Source organism: Piliocolobus tephrosceles, chromosome 18 (assembly GCF_002776525.5).
Source record: "Piliocolobus tephrosceles isolate RC106 chromosome 18, ASM277652v3, whole genome shotgun sequence".
Taxonomy (NCBI): Eukaryota; Metazoa; Chordata; class Mammalia; order Primates; family Cercopithecidae; genus Piliocolobus; species Piliocolobus tephrosceles.
Window position 1 is genome coordinate 35,355,435 of NC_045451.1, and position 19,460 is coordinate 35,374,894.

Below are 19,460 nucleotides of genomic sequence, written 5' to 3' on the forward strand. Positions count from 1 at the left end.
TTTTATTAACTCAGGTAACAAGTATATAATAAGGACTTAATTTGGATATGGCTGTGTAGTCTTTCCCCTCTCCACCGAGACAGAGTCTCGTTCTGTCTCCCAGGCTGGAGTGCAGTGGTGGGATCTTGGCTCACTGCAACCTCCGCCTTCTCTGTTCAAGCGATTATCCTGCGTCAGCCTCCCGAGTAGCTGGGATTACAGGCATGTGCCACCAAGCCCAGCTAATTTTGGTCTTCTTAGTAGAGACAGGGTTTCACCATGTTGGCCAGGCTAGTCTCGAACTCTTGACCTCATGATCCGCCCGCCTTGACCTCCCAAAGTGCTGGGATTACAGGCGTGAGCCACTGTGCCCAGCAGCTATGTAGTCTTAATTGTGGAGAAGCCAGAAGTGTGAGATAGGCTTTAAGGTGTTTGTTACCCAGTTAGGGAGATAATGTTCACATTCAAAATAAGTAGCAAGTAGATATGTGTTTGCATGATAAAGCACTATCAGTTGTACATCTAAAGGTCAGTTACTGCATTGGCCTAATGAATGGAGAATTCAGTCAAGGCTGCTTGTAGTGAGACTTGAGGGAGCTTTGAAGGATGAATGCACCTACTTTGGATTGGCAGAATTTATAGGAGGAGAAATGCCAAGAAAGGGGAGAACTGTGAGTGGTCACAGAAGTAGAAAATAAAATGGTTTATTTTAGAAATAAATAGAATAAAATACAGTTGCATCTATATAGCAATATTCAGTTGTTTACCAATACAGTTTTCACTGAACACTGCTTTAAATTATTATCCCATTACATCAAAATTTTTCTAATATAATCAGATTTAATTATTTAATCAGAATAAAATAGAAAATAAAGTGGTACACACCCACAGGTAAAGTAAGCCGTTTGAACCGAGTAAGCCCTGGAGGGGGCTTGAGGAAATGTAGCTTTGCTAGGAAAGAGCCTGGGGTCGCTCAGAGTTCAGAGGCTGGTAAGTATTTTTGGGCAGAAGAAGGGGGTTGAAAGTGATAAGGTGGACTAACTTCTCACTGATGGGAGACTGGCAGGAGTTAGGGCTGCTGTTTCATTTGTAGAAGGTTATAATAGGCTTTCAGTAGGGTGGTGGTAGTGAAAATGGAGAGGAAGCATCACTGGTGATTATTAATAAAATGATAATTTCTGTATAGATAAATCACCTACAAATAACTAAGGTTTGCTGTGTTCTATTTAAATCTGGTTAAATTCGAAGAACTTTGGTGTAAATAATGGTATTATAATTTAAAGCAGTGTTCAATGAAAACTGTGTAAACAGTTGAATATTGCTATATAGATGCAGTTGTAAAGTGTTTCTTGAAAGCATTGTGTGTGCCTGTTGGTTCCAACATGTTAAGAAACATGTTATCAAAAATGAGCTAGTTTGCTAATATAGAAGAGAGCCTGTATTGACTTTATATATTTCTTCTATTACAACTGTATGATAATGTTCTTTTTGTGTGTGTATTTTTATTTCTACATATTTGAGGGTCAGCCCCTCTTTATTTTTAAACAAATTTAAATTTTTTGTCCCAAGTTTTAAAAATTATTTTTTACTTTTTTGGTAGATGGGGGTCTCACTATATTGCCCAGGCTGGAGTGCAGTGGTTATTCACAGGCATGATTATTGTGCACTGCATCCTTAAACTCTTGGCCTCAAGTGAGCCTCCTGAGTAGCTGGGGCTATAGGTGTGTGTCACTGTAGGTGTGTGTCACTGTGCCCTGCCCTGCCCGGTTGTTTTGTTTTGTTTTGTTTTGTTGAGTTGAGACAGGGTCTGTCTCTCACCCAGGCAGGGTACAGTTGTGAGATCACAGCTCACTGTAGCCTAACCTGTGCTGAAGTGATCCTTCCAAGCAGCTGGGACCACAGGTGTGCACCACCATACCCAGCTAATTTTTACATTTTTTTTTTTTGTAGAGACCAGGTCTTGCCGTGTTCCCTAGACTGGTCTTGAACTCCTGCACTCAAGTGATCATCCCTTCTCAGCCTTCCAAAGTGCTGGGATTATAGGCATGAACCACCGTGCCCATTCCCAATTTTTTGTTTACTGTGGTAAAGTACATACTGTCTTGACCATTTTAAAATCCAGTGGCATGAAGTATATTAATATTGTGCAACCATCCCTGCCATCTATCTCTAGAACCCTTTTCATCTTGCAAAACTGAAACTATACCCATTTAACAGTAATTCACTATTCCCTCTTCCCGAGCTCCTGGCAACCACCATCCTGCTTTCTAAGATTCTGACTACTCTAGATTTCTCATATAAGTAGAATCATACTTATGTGTCTTATTATTTGATTTACATGTCATATTATTTTTCTTCTTCTGACTGGCTTATTTCACTAAACGTAATGTCCTCAAGGTTTGTCCATGTTATAACATGTCAGATTTTTTTTTCCTTTTTAAGGCATAGTAATATTCTATTGTATGTGTATACTATGTTTTATTCATTTATTCTCAAATGGACACTTGACTTGCTTCCACATTTTAGCTATTGTGAATGATACTGCTATGACTGTGGGTATACAAACATCTCTTCAAGATTCTGTTTTTTAATTTTTATGAGTATACACCCAGAAGTGGAATACGTGATCATATGGTAATTCTATTTTTAATTATTTGAGGAACCACTAAACTGTTTTCCACAGCAGCTGCACCATTTTACATTCCCCACCAGCAGTGCACAGGGGTTCCAGTTTCTCCCTGTCCTCATCAACACTTATTTTTTTTTGATAGTGGCCATCCTAATGGGTGTGAGGTGACATCGCATTGTAGTTTTGATTTGCATTCCTCTAATGATTAGTGATGTTGAGCATGTTTTCATGTGCATATTTGCCATTTGTATGTACTTGGAGAAATGTCTGTCCAAGTCCTTTGTCCCTTTTTAAACTGAGTTGTTTTCAGTTGTTGAGTTTTAGAAGTCCTGCTCCTATCCTACCCCCTTTTATTTTAGTGCAGCATTGCGGTGGTAGAAGACATTCTTTTGTTGGTGATGATACAGTAGCTGGTAGGTGATGAGAACCAGATAGCTCAGGATCTTAGGAAATGCAGAGTAATTAAACTGATTCATTCATTGTTACTCTATGAATTATTTTACTGTTAGATTGGCTAGGCTGAGCCATTTTAATCCACAAAGCTACCTATAAAACCTCTTGGTTTATCTTTTCCCTGTGTTAGCCATATCATGAGCCCCTGTTAACCTGGGCAGTAACTGCTAGGAAGCATTCTTATTTTTGTTTTTGTTTTTTATAGATGGAGTCTTGCTCTGGTCGCCCAGGCTGGAGTGCGGTGGTGTGATCTCGGCTCACTGCAAACTCCACCTCCCGGGTTATAGTGATTCTGCTACCTCAGTCTCCTGAGTAGCTGGGCTTACAGGCATGGGCCACCATATCTGGCTAATTTTGTATTTTTAGTAGAGATGGGGTTTCGCCATGTTGGCCAGGCTGGTCCGAACTCTTGACCTCAGGTGATCCTCCCAACTTGACCTTCCAAAGTGCTGGGATTACAGGAGTGACCCACTGCACCTAGCCTAGGAAGCATTTTTACTGAAATATAAACCAGTTTGTTAAAAGGTGTCAATATATTACTTGCAGGGGGTGATGGTGGGGGATGACTTGGCAGGTTTTATATCAAGTATGTTTAACATTTAGGCGCATTAAAATATTAATTTTTGACCTAAATGTCTTATCAAGATAAAGTCATTGTTACGAAATGGGTAACAAATATATCTGTTGAACTGCTTGTTTTTTCCTGAAATTTTGGTATCTTTTAAAAAGCATAGACTTTTGATGAGGACTTCCCGAAGTGAAAATATATTACATGTGTAGTATCTTAACTGTTTTCAAAATGCCTTCACATGTTACTGCATTGAGTCCACAAAACAATCTTAAGGCAGATGAGAAAAGTGTTACTCCCATTTGAAATGAGGAGTAGAGAGACTTGTAAATTTCCTAAATAACTTGGATAGTAACCAGTAGGGGTAAGGCTAGGATATAGGACTGTTACATTCTGGTCTAGTTAAGTTTAAAAATTTATAAAGAGGAAAAAAGGATCCATAGATTTAGAGCAGTCATAACTATTTTATCATACTAGTAGCCTACTCATTTAGTAATTATAAATGAATCTGAATATAATATTTGGAATTGATAAGATTATGCCAAAATTCATGAAATTGTGGCATTATTTCATTTACTGTTGCTATATAATATACTCTTCCAAAACGTAGTGGTGAAAGCAGGTATTTTATTATGCTTCTTAGAAACAAGAACTCGGAGTTACAAGGAAAATGAGCACTCAAACGAAGGATTTCTCAGCAAGGCAAATTTACTTCTGCAAAAGGGTGCTGCTTGCACTTCTGGCCAAACGAGGGAAGGGGTTTTTATCCCTAACGCGGTTAATCCCTGGTTCTGTGTCCTGTCCCCATTAGCTGGAGTCAGACCGCACAATCTACACTGACCCGATTGGCTACTGTTTAAAATTGAATATGGCTAATTAGGTGGGAAGGGAGAGGCTGTTTGTTACAGTACAAGACATGTTCCCGCATGTGCGGGAAGGGTAGTTCTGATGGGGAGAGCTGTTTCGGCGGTAGGGGCAGTTTACAGAATGGGTAGCCAGGAGTGAAGAGGATGCTTTCCAAATAAGGAAGAGATGTCAGTTACAGATTGGGACTGGTGGGAGAAGTTGTTAACAGAGCAGATAGCTTAGGAGAAGAGACAAGGAAGTTGATCTCGAGAACAAAGAAAAAGGAAGTCACAAATTAAACCTTTGAAGAGCAACTTACCATACTTGACAGTTCCCTTCTTTTGATTTTTATATTTCTTCCTCTTCAAATATTTTTAACATTTCTTGACTCTGTTGTTCTGTCTGGTTTTCTAAAAGTAAGATCTTATCTGAATAAGGTGGTGGGGGGATTGAAAAAGGTTTTAGTGAGAGTTGTTTCAATAAGCCTTTGTGCTAGGCTTTGGGCACAGGGTATGATATAACATCCTACAAGAATAAGCACACCTATTACAATGGCAAGAGAAGTAAGGATTGAGGACATAAGTCCTTTCCATTTGCCGAACCATTTTTCCATTAAATTGGAGAAGGGGGCCAGGCGCTGTGGCTCATGCCTGTAATCCCAGCACTTTGGGAGGCTGAGGCAGGCAGATCACGAGGTCAGGAGATCGAGACCATCCTGGCTAACATGGTGAAACCCCGCTCTACTAAAAATACAGAAAAAAAACTAACTGGGCTTGGTGGCAGTCACCTGTAGTCCTAGCTACTTGGGAGGCTGAGGCAGGAGAATGGCGTGAACCTGGGAGGCACAGCTTACAGTGAACCGAGATAGCATCGCTGCACTCCAGGCTGGGCAACAGAGCAAGACTCCATCACCCCCAAAAAAAAAAAAAAAAAAAAATGAGTGAAGGGATCGTTTATTCCTGAATTTTTAGCTAGTTCATTGGATAAAGCAGTAAGACCTTGTAATGCTTTTGTTATGGTTCCTTCAGGAGCAGTATTATTAGGTATAAAAGCACAACATTGAGTTCCAATGATGACGCAAACTCCACCTTTCTCTGCTAGTGTCATGTCTAATGCTATTCTATTTTCCCAAGCCATTTGGCTGGTGTTTAGGTATCCCTTTAGTAGTATCTCTAGTATAGTTAACAAATCGTTGCTGGTTGTAATAGATGTAATTTATCCAATCTACATTTTTATTTACAGTTAACCACCAGAATAGTATGGACTCAAACCCTGCGCTATCTGATTTTGCACCTTAAATTCATCTGGCACTCCTCTCGGGACTCATGTGGCATCTATATTAGCATGAGGGTCAAAGGACCCATGAGGGCCATTTCTTGTTTTATGATGCTTTGTCTTTATCCTTTTTGGTTGGTGAAATTCTAGGGTGAACGGGATGGCCAATTGGATCAGACCACAAGTGCCACTGTAGTTACTTGGCAGAGTGTCCAGTAATGGTCTGCCACAATACCACCATACATCCACTTGGGGATGGATCAGGGCAGACTGATGGGTCAGCTCTCAGAATGGCTTAAGCTCACTGCATCTCTTTAGGTCTCCAAGAAATGCTAAGTTTTCCCCTTGTTGTGAGAGACATGAGGTAAAATTGACATGGGGAGACAGAAGCTGAATGGCCGTCAGGGGCTGACCCATAGGGTGCCGAACTTCAGGGAATAGCCGAGAGAGAGCTCAGCATAATTCATTACCCCAGGCTGTGGGGCATTGGAAGAGAGCTACCTTACAGTTCATGCCTGGTCGGCTACAGGACCATCTGAGTGGAAAGGGGATAATCTGGGCCTCTGGCCTGCAGTGCACACAAGCATAACAATCTCTTTTGTTTAGAGTGCAGATGGAATATTTAATCCATTTCAGCCAGGTATTTGCGTCTTTGTATCCCGTCTCTAGAGCTATAGTCTGCCTTAAGTCTTTTACCTTCACAGCCGTTACCTTAGTTGGGTGGTTCTGGAGGTGGAGGGAGAATGCTGGGCATGATATGTTTGGGGAAAATGTTAGATCCCATACATTCTCCGGACTCTGGGTCTGGATTTCTTTATTGTTTTTAACTGATGGTCTAGCCAGCCTTAGAGAGAAGATTCCTACAGGGTCCTGTCCTGTAACATCTGCTCCTAACCCATACCATTCGAATATGGAGGGTTCTTGGGCCACTGTTTGGGGATTATCTATAATTAGCAATAAGGGGTTACACTGCAGTGACTTACAATTTGGTGGGGTGGGACCATGAATAAGTTGGAGTTTCTGTTTCAGTCCTTGCAACTTGTTTGAAGACGGGGGCCTGGCTGTCCATCCTCCATATTGGGTGGTCCACCAAACATTTGTCCAGTCACCACAGGAACTTTTTAAGGATCTTATACTTATACTTTGTTGACTCACTACAGTATGGACATAGATACTTATCTACATTTGATAGCTGCCTTTGAGCTCATTCATCTCCACATGAGATGACTGGACAAGGGTCGAACTGAAGGGTTAAGGGATGGTTAGTTTGAGTCACGTAGATGACAAGGTAACCTTCTGTTGGAAAGAAAAGGGAAAATAGTATTAAGCCCTTTTTGAGTTAATTTGGTGGGGGTGGGCCCTGGGGTGACAGCTCATTTTACTCTGGCTGTGGAAGCCACTCCTTTCACTCACATGTGGTGTGTCCATCCCCTTTTGGCCATGCAGACAGTGGTTTCTGTAGTTAGAAGCACTAGATAGGGTCCTTCCCAAGCTGGTTCGTGTTTTCCTTCCTTCCAGCTTTTTATAAGAATGTGATCCTCAGGCTGACGCTGACATCCTGGGAACTCCAAGGGTGGCATCTCTGCAAAAGGCCTTTAGTTTTGAGGGAGGAGAAAGTGGAAGACAGACCAAGTATATAGCTCCTGAAAAATGGATCTTTAGTTTCAAACGTAGGAATGTCAGCAGTGGAGTGTAAATAAGTCAACCCATATAGCATTTCATAAGAAGATAAGCCAGTATCTTTCTGAGGGGCAATTTGGACCCTCAGTAAGGCAATAGGAAGGCATTTGGTCCATGGTAGTCGAGTCTCTAAGGTTAATTTGGTTAGGTGGCTTTTTAGGGTTTGGTTTATTCTTTCTACTTTTCCTAATGAAGGTGAGTGCCAAGGGGTATGGTATTCCCATCTTTTTTCTAATACCTGGGCTAGCTTGTTAATGACATGTGCAGTCAAATGGGTTCTATTATCTGAATCAATATTTTCTAGTAATCCAAACCTAGGTATAATATTTTTGATTAATGCCTTAACTACATTACTGGTAGCTGCACTTGAAAAGGGAATAGCTTCTACCCAGTGAGTAAGGTGATCCAGTATTACTAGTAGATACTTCAGGCGACCTATTGGGGACATTTCGGTGTAATCTATTTGGATGCTTTGGAATGGCCCTAAACCAGGGTTTCTTCCTCCGAGGCGTTTTCTTAGGGTTTGCTTATTTTTTTGCATATTAGACAATTATCTGTAACTTGTTTTGCTAAATTCCTGTACATCCATAGACTCCAAGAACTGCATCAGGCATAGCTTGAGGTCCCCAATGGGTTCCCTGATGCAACTGAGATAAAACCTCCCTCATGAGAGATTTAGATAGCATTTCTCTTTGATCTGGTAACACCCATTTCCCTTCTAAGTTTTCCTTGGCTCCTATTTTTATTAATTTCTCCTTTTCAGCAGGGGAGAAGATGGGAATGGCGGTAGGGGGAGAAAGGCAAGGAGTGAGGTGAAAAACGGGCGTTTCAGAGGAAACGGCAGCTTGTTTGGCTATTTGGTCTGAAGGTTATTCCCTTGGCTTTCAAAAGAAAGATTTTTCTGGTGTCCTGGAACATGGACAATAGCTATTTCTTCTGGCAACTGAAGGTTATCTAATGCCTGGGTGATTAATTCTTTGTGGGCAAGGTCTTGGTCTTTGCTATTAATGAGACCTTGTTGAGTCCAAATTTTTCCAAAGGTATGGGCTACCCTGAAGACATATTTAGAATCAGTATAAATAGTCCCTTCTTGGTTTTGTAAATGTTTTAAAGCCTGATTTAGTGCAAACAGTTCAAATGTTTGGTCCGACCAGTTATTGGGCAATCTTCCTGACTCTACTTCTGCAAGAACTTCTCCATCAACCACCGCATACCGGTAATGCCTTTGTGCCCCAGTTACCCTAGAGGGGCCATCTGTGAATAGATGTCCTATTTTGAAAAGGGTCTCTCTTAAATCGGCCTTGACTTTTGTGTGATAATCAATTAAACCTAAACATTTATGCTCAGGTCCTTTTAGATTTGGGTTCCCTGTCAGGAAACCTGCTGGGTTAAGTGAATTATCAGTGGTTAATATTAAGTCATCTATTTCTAGTAAGATAGCGTCATACTTTAAAATCCTTGAGTCGGTGAGCCATCTTCCTGCCTTTTAAGATTGTCCTAACCTGATGGGGTGTGGTCAGCACCAAGTTTCCCCCAAAGGTTAGCTTCCTGCTTTCTTTAGTTAACAAGACGGTAGCTGTGATAAATTGAATACATTTGGGCCACCCACAGGTTACTGGGTCTAAAACTTTTGATAGAAAGGCCACAGGTTGTCAGTGGCCCCCATGCTCTTGAGTAAGCACCCCTAAAGCTATCCCCTTGTTTGTGTTAATGAAAAGGTGAAATGGTTTTTCTAGGGAAGGAAGGGCTAAGACAGTGGCAGTGATGAGTAGGTGTTTTAGCTCCTCAGCCTGGTGGATTTCATCAGAAGTCCATAGGAGAAGGTCAGGCTTTTCCTGGGTGAGCTTCAGGTATAAGGGTTTCATCTTTAGGGCATATTAATCCATGGTCAGCAATACCCAACTAATCCCAAAAATTTTCTGAGCTCTTGCTTGGTTTTAGGCAAAGGTAAGGACGTGATTCCTTCGACCCGTTCGGACCTTATCTTTGACTTGCCTTTACTTATTAAGTGTCCTAAATATTTAACCTTGGGTTCCACAGATTGGAGCCTTCCTTTTGAAACTCGTAACCCCTTCCTTGTAAATAGTTAAGAAGGTGTGTGGAGAAGACAGCCACCTGTTTTATAGCTTCACCAGATATAAGCAGGTCATCCACGTATTGGAGCAAGCATATGTGTTTTGGGGTACAAATTTGTTCTCGAATCTGTTCTAGGACTTGACCAAAGAGGTTAGGTGAATCTGTAAACCCTTGGGGCAAGACTGTCCATTGGTATTATTGCTTTTGCCCAGAATGAGGATCTTCCCATTTGAAAGCAAATATGTCCCTGCTGTCCTCAGCCAAGGGGCATGCCCAGAAGGTATCTTTTAAGTCTATCTCTGTAAACCATTGATGGTCATATGGTATTTTGCTAAGTATAGTCTAAGGGTTGGGAACAACAGGGTGGGTAGTCTGGACTATTTGGTTAATAGCTCTGGGGCTTTGCACTAGTCAGTATGACCCGTCTCATTTCTTTACAGGCTATATTGGAGTGTTATAAGGAGACATACAGGGTTCAAGGAGCTTATCTTGAATGAGACCTTCGACTACAGGTTTTAGGCCTATCCTGCCCTCTAGGGGAGTGGGATATTGCTTTCTTCTTACTATTTCCCCTGGGGATTTTAACTTTATATGTATTGGAGCGGCTTGAAGTCTTCCTCGATTTCCTTCTCTCGTCCATACATCAGGAGGAATATATTTTTCATTTGCAGTGGTAAGTAGATTTAATGAGGTGAGAAATCCGTTTGGACTGACACGTAGGCCTATACCTACTTTTAGCATTAAATCTCTTCCTAATAGGTTAGTTCCTGCCTCAGGGATTAACAGAAATGGAACGCGGACTGATGAGTTTTTATATTTGACCTCTGTGTCTTCTAAGATTCTTGCTTTAAACCTTTCTCCTTCGACTCCCAAGACAAAGAGTTCTTCTGAGGAGCAAGGGACATTAGATAAAGGGAAACAAACAGGAGCGAGCTGCTCCTGAATCTGTTAAAAGGGTTATAAACTTTTCATGTTTGGGTCCCACCTCTAAATTTATTAAGGTCTCTTGGTAGGATTCAAGATAAAAAGAATACAGCCCCTGACTCCCTATTCTTCTTCAAAGGCCTTAAATGGAATGACTTCTTTCTCCTTCTCCCATTCAGGACATTCTCTCTTAAAATGATTACTCCTCCACATTTGAAGCATGTATTTTGTCCTCCCTCCCTTCCTGTTCCGAGGTTACCTGGTCTCGTCTCTCTATGTCCTTTATATGGTTTAGCATGTGAGGACTTAAACCCCTTTTAAGTTTTGGCTTCCTGTAGGCCTTGTTTAGGGTGGAGTCCCTAGGTAACAGAGAGTAGTATTGGTGGGCCTTGTCTTTTGGAACCACTGTTGGAAGGTGGGTAACATAATTTTTCCTTTTGGTTTCTGCTTTTCTTCATCTCTTCTCACATATGCTTTTTGAGCTACTCTTTTTTTTTTTGAGACGGAGTCTTGCTCTGTCGCCCAGGCTGGAGTGCAGTGGCTGGATCTCAGCTCACTGCAACCTCCGCCTCCCGGGTTCACGCCCTTCTGCTGCCTCAGCCTCCCGAGTAGCTGGGACCACAGGCGCCCACCACCTCGCCCGGCTAATTTTTTGTATTTTTAGTAGAGACGGGGTTTCACCGTGTTAGCCAGGATGGTCTCCATCTCCTGACCTCATGATCCACCCGTCTCGGCCTCCCAAAGTGCTGGGATTACAGGCTTGAGCCACCGCGCCCGGCCCTTGAGCTACTCTTAAAAGCTCTTCGATAGTCCGGTCTTTCCAATTCTCTATCTTTTGTAATTTCTTAGCAATATCTGGCCGTTTATAACAAAATGTAACCTGAGTGTTCCCTGCCCAAGAGGGTCTTCTAAATCTAGGCCTGCATATTGTCTCATTTGCTCTTTCAGCCTCTCTAGGAATTCCATAGGTCCTCCATCCTTTCTTTGTTGTATATTGAACGCTCAGGAAATATTTTGGGTCTGAGGTACTGATTCCCAAATTCCTTTTATTACCACTTCCCTCAGGTCTTTCATATTCTCTTGGTGAGCTGCATTGTTATTGTCCCATTGAGGGTCTTGGGCTGGAAATTTTTGGTCTGCCATAGGAACGTTCCCAGACTACCATAACAGCCCTATGGATCATGCTTCTTTCTTCACCTGAAAAGAGGATGCCCAGGATGGTCATTAACTCCTCCCAGCTATACAGCTGTGGCCCTAAGAATTGATCAATTTGATCTGCTACCTGACATGAGTCATCTAATAATGACTTGAGTTCCTTTTTGGATTTCGAACTTCTGAGCTAGTTAAGGGAGCATTTACGAAGCTGATTCCTCCTCCTTCAAGGGGCACTTCCCTTAAGGGGAAAAGGAAGTTCTGAAAATCCTTTTTACACTGTTCTGTCTCACACTAGAGCCTTCCTGGAGGAGGCGTAGACTCAGACGTGTGGTTAGGGAGGGCATGGGGCATTGGGGCAGACATTGACTCAGGGTTATACGGAGGAGGAATTGAGTGAAGGGGGTCCTGTGCACCCGCTTGGGGTAGGGGATTTGGTGGAAGTAGGTGGTCTAGTGGGTCTCATGCATTGGTGGATTGTTTTGAGGTAGAGGTCTTACTTTCCTCAGAGGAAGTGATTTCTAGCTTACTTCCTATAGCTTTTAGGAGGTAAAGAAAGATGGGTCCCTGCTGCCAACACAGGGCATAATCTGTTTCCTCCTGGGAGATGGGACTCTTGTCATTGACATACTCTATTAGAACGTGACAAATCCAATCATTTGACTGAAACTTTGGCCAGAAAGCTGAGGGTTTGAGGATGAGCTCTGTGGTCCAAATGAAACAACATTTTATCATTTGTTGTTTTTTCTTATGTTTAGTCCTTTCACTATCCCTCCAAAATTTTAACATGAGACCTAAGGGACTACCAGAGGGCATGTTATTTCCATCACTAGCTTTATCTCTTTTATTTCTTGTCTTACTTGGGGTGTTTCCCATCCTGGAGGTTTGGTGTGAGGCTCAATGCCTCGTATTAGAGATTTCTTGCCTTCTCTTCTCTAGAGGTTTGCTGAGGCTGTCCCTCCTCAGATGTTTCTTGCCTTCTCTTCTCTAGAGGTTTGCTGAGGCTCAGTCTCTCCTTGTGTTAGAGATTTCTTGCCTTCCCTTCTCTAAAGATTTGCTGAGGCTCAGTTCCTCCTCATATTAGAGATTTCTTGCCTTCCTTTCTCTAGAGGCTTAATCCCCCTGCCCCCACAACTGGCGGTGTCTTGCACTCATCTCCTTTTGCTTTGTCCTTCTCTGGCTGCTTCCGTCGTGGGAATTTAAGTCCCTCTTAGCATCAGTGTGTCAGTATAAGCCCCACGACCGGAATCTACCATAAGCCATGTGAGGTGACCACGTAACTGCAGATCCGGACTCCGCACTTGCTCTGTGCTTAATTATACATTTCATTCACACACATTCAACCTCCAAGGTGTCCCAACTACCAAGGAAATACTTTGTTGCCCCTGTGACTTTTCTTACCTTGGTTTGTGCACAGAGTTACCTGGTCGCCACGGTATGTGAGGATCCTTTTCACCCGCGTTGCTGAGAGTCCAGGTTTATTCGTCATGCTGGGGGAGGTCCTGATCCCTCATCCCTGAGGACACCACGATGAGACAGTGGGATGCATCTCCTCATGAGAGATGGTCAGGGACCTCTTCCCGGATGAGAAAGGCAATCACGGATGAGCCCCCAAGTTGTTAGAAACAAGGGCTTGGAGTGACAAGGAAAACAAGCACCCAAACGAAGCATTTCTCAGCAAAGCAAATTTACTTCTGCAGAAGGGTGCTGATTGCACTTCTGGCCGCTGTAAGAGCACACCAAACAAAGGAGAGAAGGGGTTTTTGTCCCTAACACGGTTAATCCCTGGTTCTGTGTCCTGTCCCCATTGGCTGGAGTCAGACTGCACAATCTACACTGACCCTATTGGCTACCATTTAACACATTTAACATTGAATATGGCTAATTAGGTGGGAAGGGAGAGGCTTTCTGTTACAGTACAAGGCATGTTTGGGCACGTCAGGGTGCGGCAAAGGTGGGAAGGGTAGTTTTCGACAGGGAGAGCTATTTCAGCAGTAGGGGTTGCTGACGGAATGAGTAGTCAGGAGTAAAGAGGACTCTTTCCAAATAAGGAAGAGATGTGAGTTACAGATTGGCACTGGCAGGAGAAGTTGTTTACAGAGCAGATAGCTTAGGAGAAGAGACAAGGAAGTAGAGCTTAAGAACAAAGAATAAAGAAGTCAGAAATTAAACCTTTGAAGAGGAACTTACTGTATCTGACAAGCTCGTGGATTTGTTAGGTCAGGAATTTGGAAGGGCAGTGTGTGGGTGGCTTGTTTCTTATCCCAAGATGTGTGGGGTCTTAGCTGAGAAGACATATGCTTGAGGTGCACTTGGCTAGAAGCTCACATCACTTGGAGGCATCTTCCCTGACCTGTTTGGCAGCTATGCCACCTGATGACTTGGACTTAACTTGGCTGTTGGCTGGAATACCCGTATGTGGCTTCTTCATGTGGTCTAATTTGGGCTGTTTTATAGCATGAGAGCTAGGTTCCAAGAATGAGTGTCCCCACAGAGCAAGGAAGATATGCGTGGTATTTTTATGGTTCAGGCTTGGAGTTGTATAGCATCACTTAAACTGTACACTGTTGGTTGATGCTATTACAAAAGACCATTCAGATTCAAAGGGAGGGTGATAAAGACCCCACTACTCAATTGGAAGAATGTCAAGTTTACATAAAAAGGAGGACACGATGGGAGATAATGTGGTTATATTTGGCAAATAGAATCTACATTATGAAGAGTTGTTGCAAAAGCAAAGGTTTTGAATAAAACCATATTTAATTCATGCCCTTGAGCCATGATCTTTTTTCCTTTCATTTGCTCTTAACCTAAAGGCATTCATGGGATCTGCAGAATTGGTTTTCTGATTCCCAAATTGTAGACAATGGGGAGAAAATAAACTGCAAAACCTGCATACTTTACTTTGCATCCTGCATTCTTTCTCATGATTTATGTTAAAATGACCGTTTAGTTAACAAATTTACTTTATGGAAAGTTTGGTATGCTTTTGGCTGCTGTTCTATCATAAAATTGACTTACCTAAAAACTGTCAATGTTAATACACATTAGATTTGTATTAGCATATACGCTGTAAGTTGCTGTAAGTTCCTGGAGTCTAGTTATAGTATATAGCAATGACACAAATCCATTTTTCTGTAGATACAGGGTGGTTATTTGAGATTATAATCTGGATTGAAAATTTGACAGCAAATATAGGTAAAGTCAAAGATATGTCAGAAAAATAAAAGGCACACCAAGAATATGTCTATTATGACACAGACTACTAACATTAAGCTGCCAGTTCTCTAAATTGTACATATATATTGCATATGTGCAACATGTAAGTACAATTTGATATAAAAGTACATGTCAAGCATACATGTACAACATGACTATGGAACCATTCTCATTCCAAATGTTAAGGTTCATGGTTTTTGGAAACTTTTAAGGATAGGTTGACTCCAGTCATTCAGACAGAGCCTCAAATACTGGCATTTATCCTGATGAATTCACAGAGGGTCTCGTGCCCAACTTTACAGGTGTAGATACCTGCTGCTTTTGGCACGCTAAGAGTGGATTGGTCTTTAGGGAGATTTAGTTAATCAGGTTTATCAGAAAAAAGCAGGAAATACAATTGTTGGGGAGATAATTTCCTTTATCTACCCCCTCCATTCTTTTTGCTGTTCTCGTATTTCCTCCCTGTATTAGAAATCCTGCCTTTCAATGCCATCACTTTAGCTTTCAACAGTCTTTTGAAGGAAATTACAAGAAGAAAATACAGCATACTGTTTTACATTTACACTTATTTACTGTAAGATTTTCATTCCCAGAGATCCAGTTTTGAATTTATATGTTTTTAAATAATCCTGGTAATTTTGTTTTACATTTCTTGTAATGCATGTCTGCTGTCAACAAATTCTTGTATCTTCTGTTTATCTGAAAAGTTATTCTTCCACTCTGCTTTTGAAGGGTATTGAATTTTCAGTTGAGTTTGTTCTTTCACCACTTTAAAGATACCTTCTGGCCTATATTGCTTCTGACGAGAAGTGGCCTTGGTTTGTATTGTTCCCTTGTTTCTTTTTTCTTTCGTTGCTTTCAAGATTTTATAGTTGTTGGTTTTCAGTAGTTTGATTATGATGTGACTAGGTAGTTCTTTGTATTATTTTACATGGAATTTGATTTGTAAATCCTTTTTTCACCTCCATCAAAGGTAGGGTTATTGATTCATTATTTCTGCAAGTAGTTTTATTTTTTAATGCCTCATTTTGAACTCTCTTCTTTTAATTCTCCATTTGTACTTACGTTAGACCTTTTGAGGTTTCTGGCTCAAGAGACTGGATGCTCATGTCATTAATTAATTAAGATTAAAATACAGCAAGTTTACTTGTAATCTCAAAATATAGGTTGTTACATTTGGCAATTAAGAGGTCATTGGTGACCTTAGCCACAGATAGAGAATGAAAAGTGGAGTCTGAACAAGAAAAAAAGGGTTGAGGAGTAAATAGAAACTGGAGAAATGAAGAGGCTTACTTATGTTTCTGTGTTTGATGCTCCATAATTATATTTATAATCCAAAGTTTTATTTTACTTTTTGGCCTTCATCATAAACGGCATCTCCCTCTTCCCTCCTTTTTAAAGCGTCCTGAAAAAATATGAACCATTTTGTGACATGATTTCTAGGAGAATAATTGATACAATAAACTGCCTGTGGTTAAAGAAAAGAATATCTTAGCTAGGGAATTAATATTTTTCTGACTTGATGTGACTTGTGGTTGAACCTCTCTGACATTGGATATTCAGTTGGCATCTTTTTTATATTCATGTAGCAGGAAAACTGGACAGTATTATACACAAGGACCATTTTGCCTTTTTTTTTTTTTTTTTTTTTTGAAGACAGGGTCTCCCTCATCACCCAGGGTGGAGTGCAATGGTGCGATCTCAGCTCACTGCAACCTCCACCTCCCAGGTTGAAGTGATTCTCCTGCCTCAGTCTCTGGAGTAGCTGGGATTACAGGCACATGCCACCATGCCTGGCTAATTTTTGTGTTTTTAGTAGAGATGGGGTTTCACCACGTTAGCCAGACTGGTCTTCAACACTTGACCTCAGGTGATCCATGTGCCTTGGCCTCCCAAAGTGCTGGAATTACAGGCGTGAGCCACTGTGCCTGTCCCCATTTTGCCTTTACTTGGGTGATGTTGCAATTGTTAGGAAGCAAAAGACTTGAGGCCTCTATATATATATATTAACTTTTATGTTTGTTTTAATGGACACTAGAACATTATTGAATAATTCATTATTAACCTATTACAGGCTTTTGTGAAGTCATAAATACATTTCAGGTAATATACATAAGGATGACTTCATTAAGTAATATTTTTTAACTGGGCAGACTTTCATATGCAAATTATTATGTATCTTAATAACTTCAAAACTTAAAAGTTTTGACATTCAAAATTTTCTCATATGAGTGTTTTGTGTAATAAATATAGGGCACCAAAAGCAAAATACAACAAAGAAAAATAAAAAGCATTTAATTCTTGGATAGAGTTCTCCTGGGGAGCATTTTGACTTCCTTTCATTAGATAATATTATAGTTAAGAATGAAATGTAATCTTGAAGGGTTTTGTTACATTTTTACCGTACATTAGTTTTTTTTTTTGAGATGGAGTTTCACTCTTGTTGCCTAGACTGGAGTGCAATGGTGCATGCGATCTTGGCTCACTGCAACTTCCGCCTCCTGGGTTCAAGCGATTCTCATGCCTCAGCCTCCCATGTAGCTGGGATTACAGGCACACACCACCACGCCCAGCTAATTTTATATTTTTAGTAGAGACGGGGTTTCTCCACGTTGGTCAGGCTGGTCTTGAACTCCTGACCTCAGGTGATCCACCCACCTCGGCTTTCCAAAGTGCTGGGATTACAGGCATAAGCCACTGCGCCCAGCCTGCATTAGTATTTTAGAATAAAGAATGAGGTTACATACTTAACGTTAAAGAAATCCCTTTGTAGTGACTTTACTCATGATTCCAAGATGAATGCAGTTTAGTACTTCTTGATTTTGGAGTATTTTAACCATAACGTTTCAGAATTAGGCAGGTACTTCATAAAAAAATGCCTGGTTATTGCAGGTGGTTGTAGTGTTGAATTTGTTATTGAAATATTATCTTTCTTTTTTTTTTCTTCCCAGTTCAAAGCAGTATTCAGCGATTTCAAGAGAAGTTTTTTATTTTTGCTTTGACACCTCAACAAGTTAGAGAGATATGCATATCCAGGTAAGAGGAATATTTGGAATGTATTTCTCATGAATATTGGTTTATTCACCTGTAGGGCTGCCATAACAAAATTTCACAGACTGAGAACAGTGTAAGCAACAGACTGTTATTTCTCAAAATGCTGGAGGCTTCTGTCCAAGATCAAGGTTTTGGCAGGTTTGATTTCTCCTGAAGCCTTTCTCCTTGGCTTGCACATCTCAGATGGCCTTTTCTCTGTAGTAGTGCATCCCTGATATGTTTCTTTTCTTGTAAGGACACAGTCATATTGGATTAGGGACCTACCCTGTGGCTTTATTTAACCTTAATTTCCTCCTTACAGGCCTTGTCTCCAAATACAGTCACATTGGGGGTTAAGACTTCAGTGTATGTTTGGGGATACACATTTCAGTCCATAACAGTTGACCTGTTTCTTTTATGAAAGGGTAGTATACTTTGACTAAAGTCAGCCAAATATTAAGTAAATACTGTGTATTAGAAAAAATTTTTAACCTTTGAATAAAACCTCAATGTCTTTTAGATTACTTTTTGTTACATTTGACAATAATTTTTTAAGTGAAAAATTTATTCCTGGGCTGGACGTGGTGGCTCACGCCTGTAATCCTAGCACTTTGGGAGGTGACAGTATCACTTGAGCCCAGGAGTTCAGACCAGCTTGGGCAACATGGTGAAACCCTGTCTCTACAAGAAATACAGAAATTAACATCACCTACTCAGAAGGCTGAGGTGGGAGAATCACTTGAGCCTGGGAGGTGGAGGCTGCAGTGAGCTGTTGTGATCGTGCTGCAGCACTCCAGACTGGGCAACAAAGTGAAACCCTGACTGAAAAAAAAAAAAAATTAGGTAAAACAATATAAAAAGAATTTATAATAGCCCAAAGACAAGGTGACCATAAGCTTTATCATTCCAAACTGGGGCATTTTTGAGAGTGAAAGTAAACATTACTAATAATTATTCTGAAATAAGAACATAAACTGAGGCAATTATGGGTAAAGTGAGCTGTATAGTCATCCTGACCAAAAAATTACTAGATAAATGAAAAGTATTTGTAGACTCATTTGTAAAGAGCAGATGAACTAAGAGATGTTAGAAGAAAGAAAAGGAAATCTGTAGCATTTAATTTTCCAATTAAAAATGTTTTTTAAAAGGCCGAGCATGGTGGCTCATGCTTGTAATCCCAGCACTTTGGGAAGCTGAGGTAGTGGATTATCTGAGTTCAGGAGTTCAAGGCCAGCCTGGCCAACATGATGAAACCCATCTCTACTAAAAATACAACAAATTAGCCAAGCGTAGTGGCGGGCGCCTGTAATCCCTGCTACTCAGGAAACTGAGGCAGGAGAATCACATTAACCTAGGAGGCAGAGGTTGCAGTGAGCCGAGATCACACCACTGCACTCCAGCCTAGGCAACAAGAGCGAAACTCTGTCTCAAAAAAATATATATATATATGTACACACACACACACACACACACACACACACCCCTTTAGTGTTAACAAAATATTATTTATATGACGCTTTAAAGTTGCATTCTTAAAAGATTCAGCATAATGAAACTAAGGCTTCTGGAGGTTAATGATTTTTTGGGACTGTAATGTTAAAAGCAGAACAAGGAATTGAGTAAATT

The 19,460-nt window shown here is 40.9% G+C and overlaps 1 protein-coding gene across 5 annotated transcripts in view; it reads left to right on the forward strand.

Moving 5' to 3' along the window:
* PIAS2 (protein inhibitor of activated STAT 2) overlaps positions 1-19,460 on the forward strand; it is a 108,258-nt gene that overhangs the window by 35,979 nt on the left and 52,819 nt on the right. For all 5 annotated transcript variants that reach the window (XM_023207601.1, XM_023207602.1, XM_023207604.1 and 2 more), the window contains one exon: positions 17,753-17,837. In XM_023207601.1, coding sequence (XP_023063369.1) covers positions 17,753-17,837 — 85 coding nt within the window. The remainder of the gene's footprint in view (positions 1-17,752; positions 17,838-19,460) is intronic.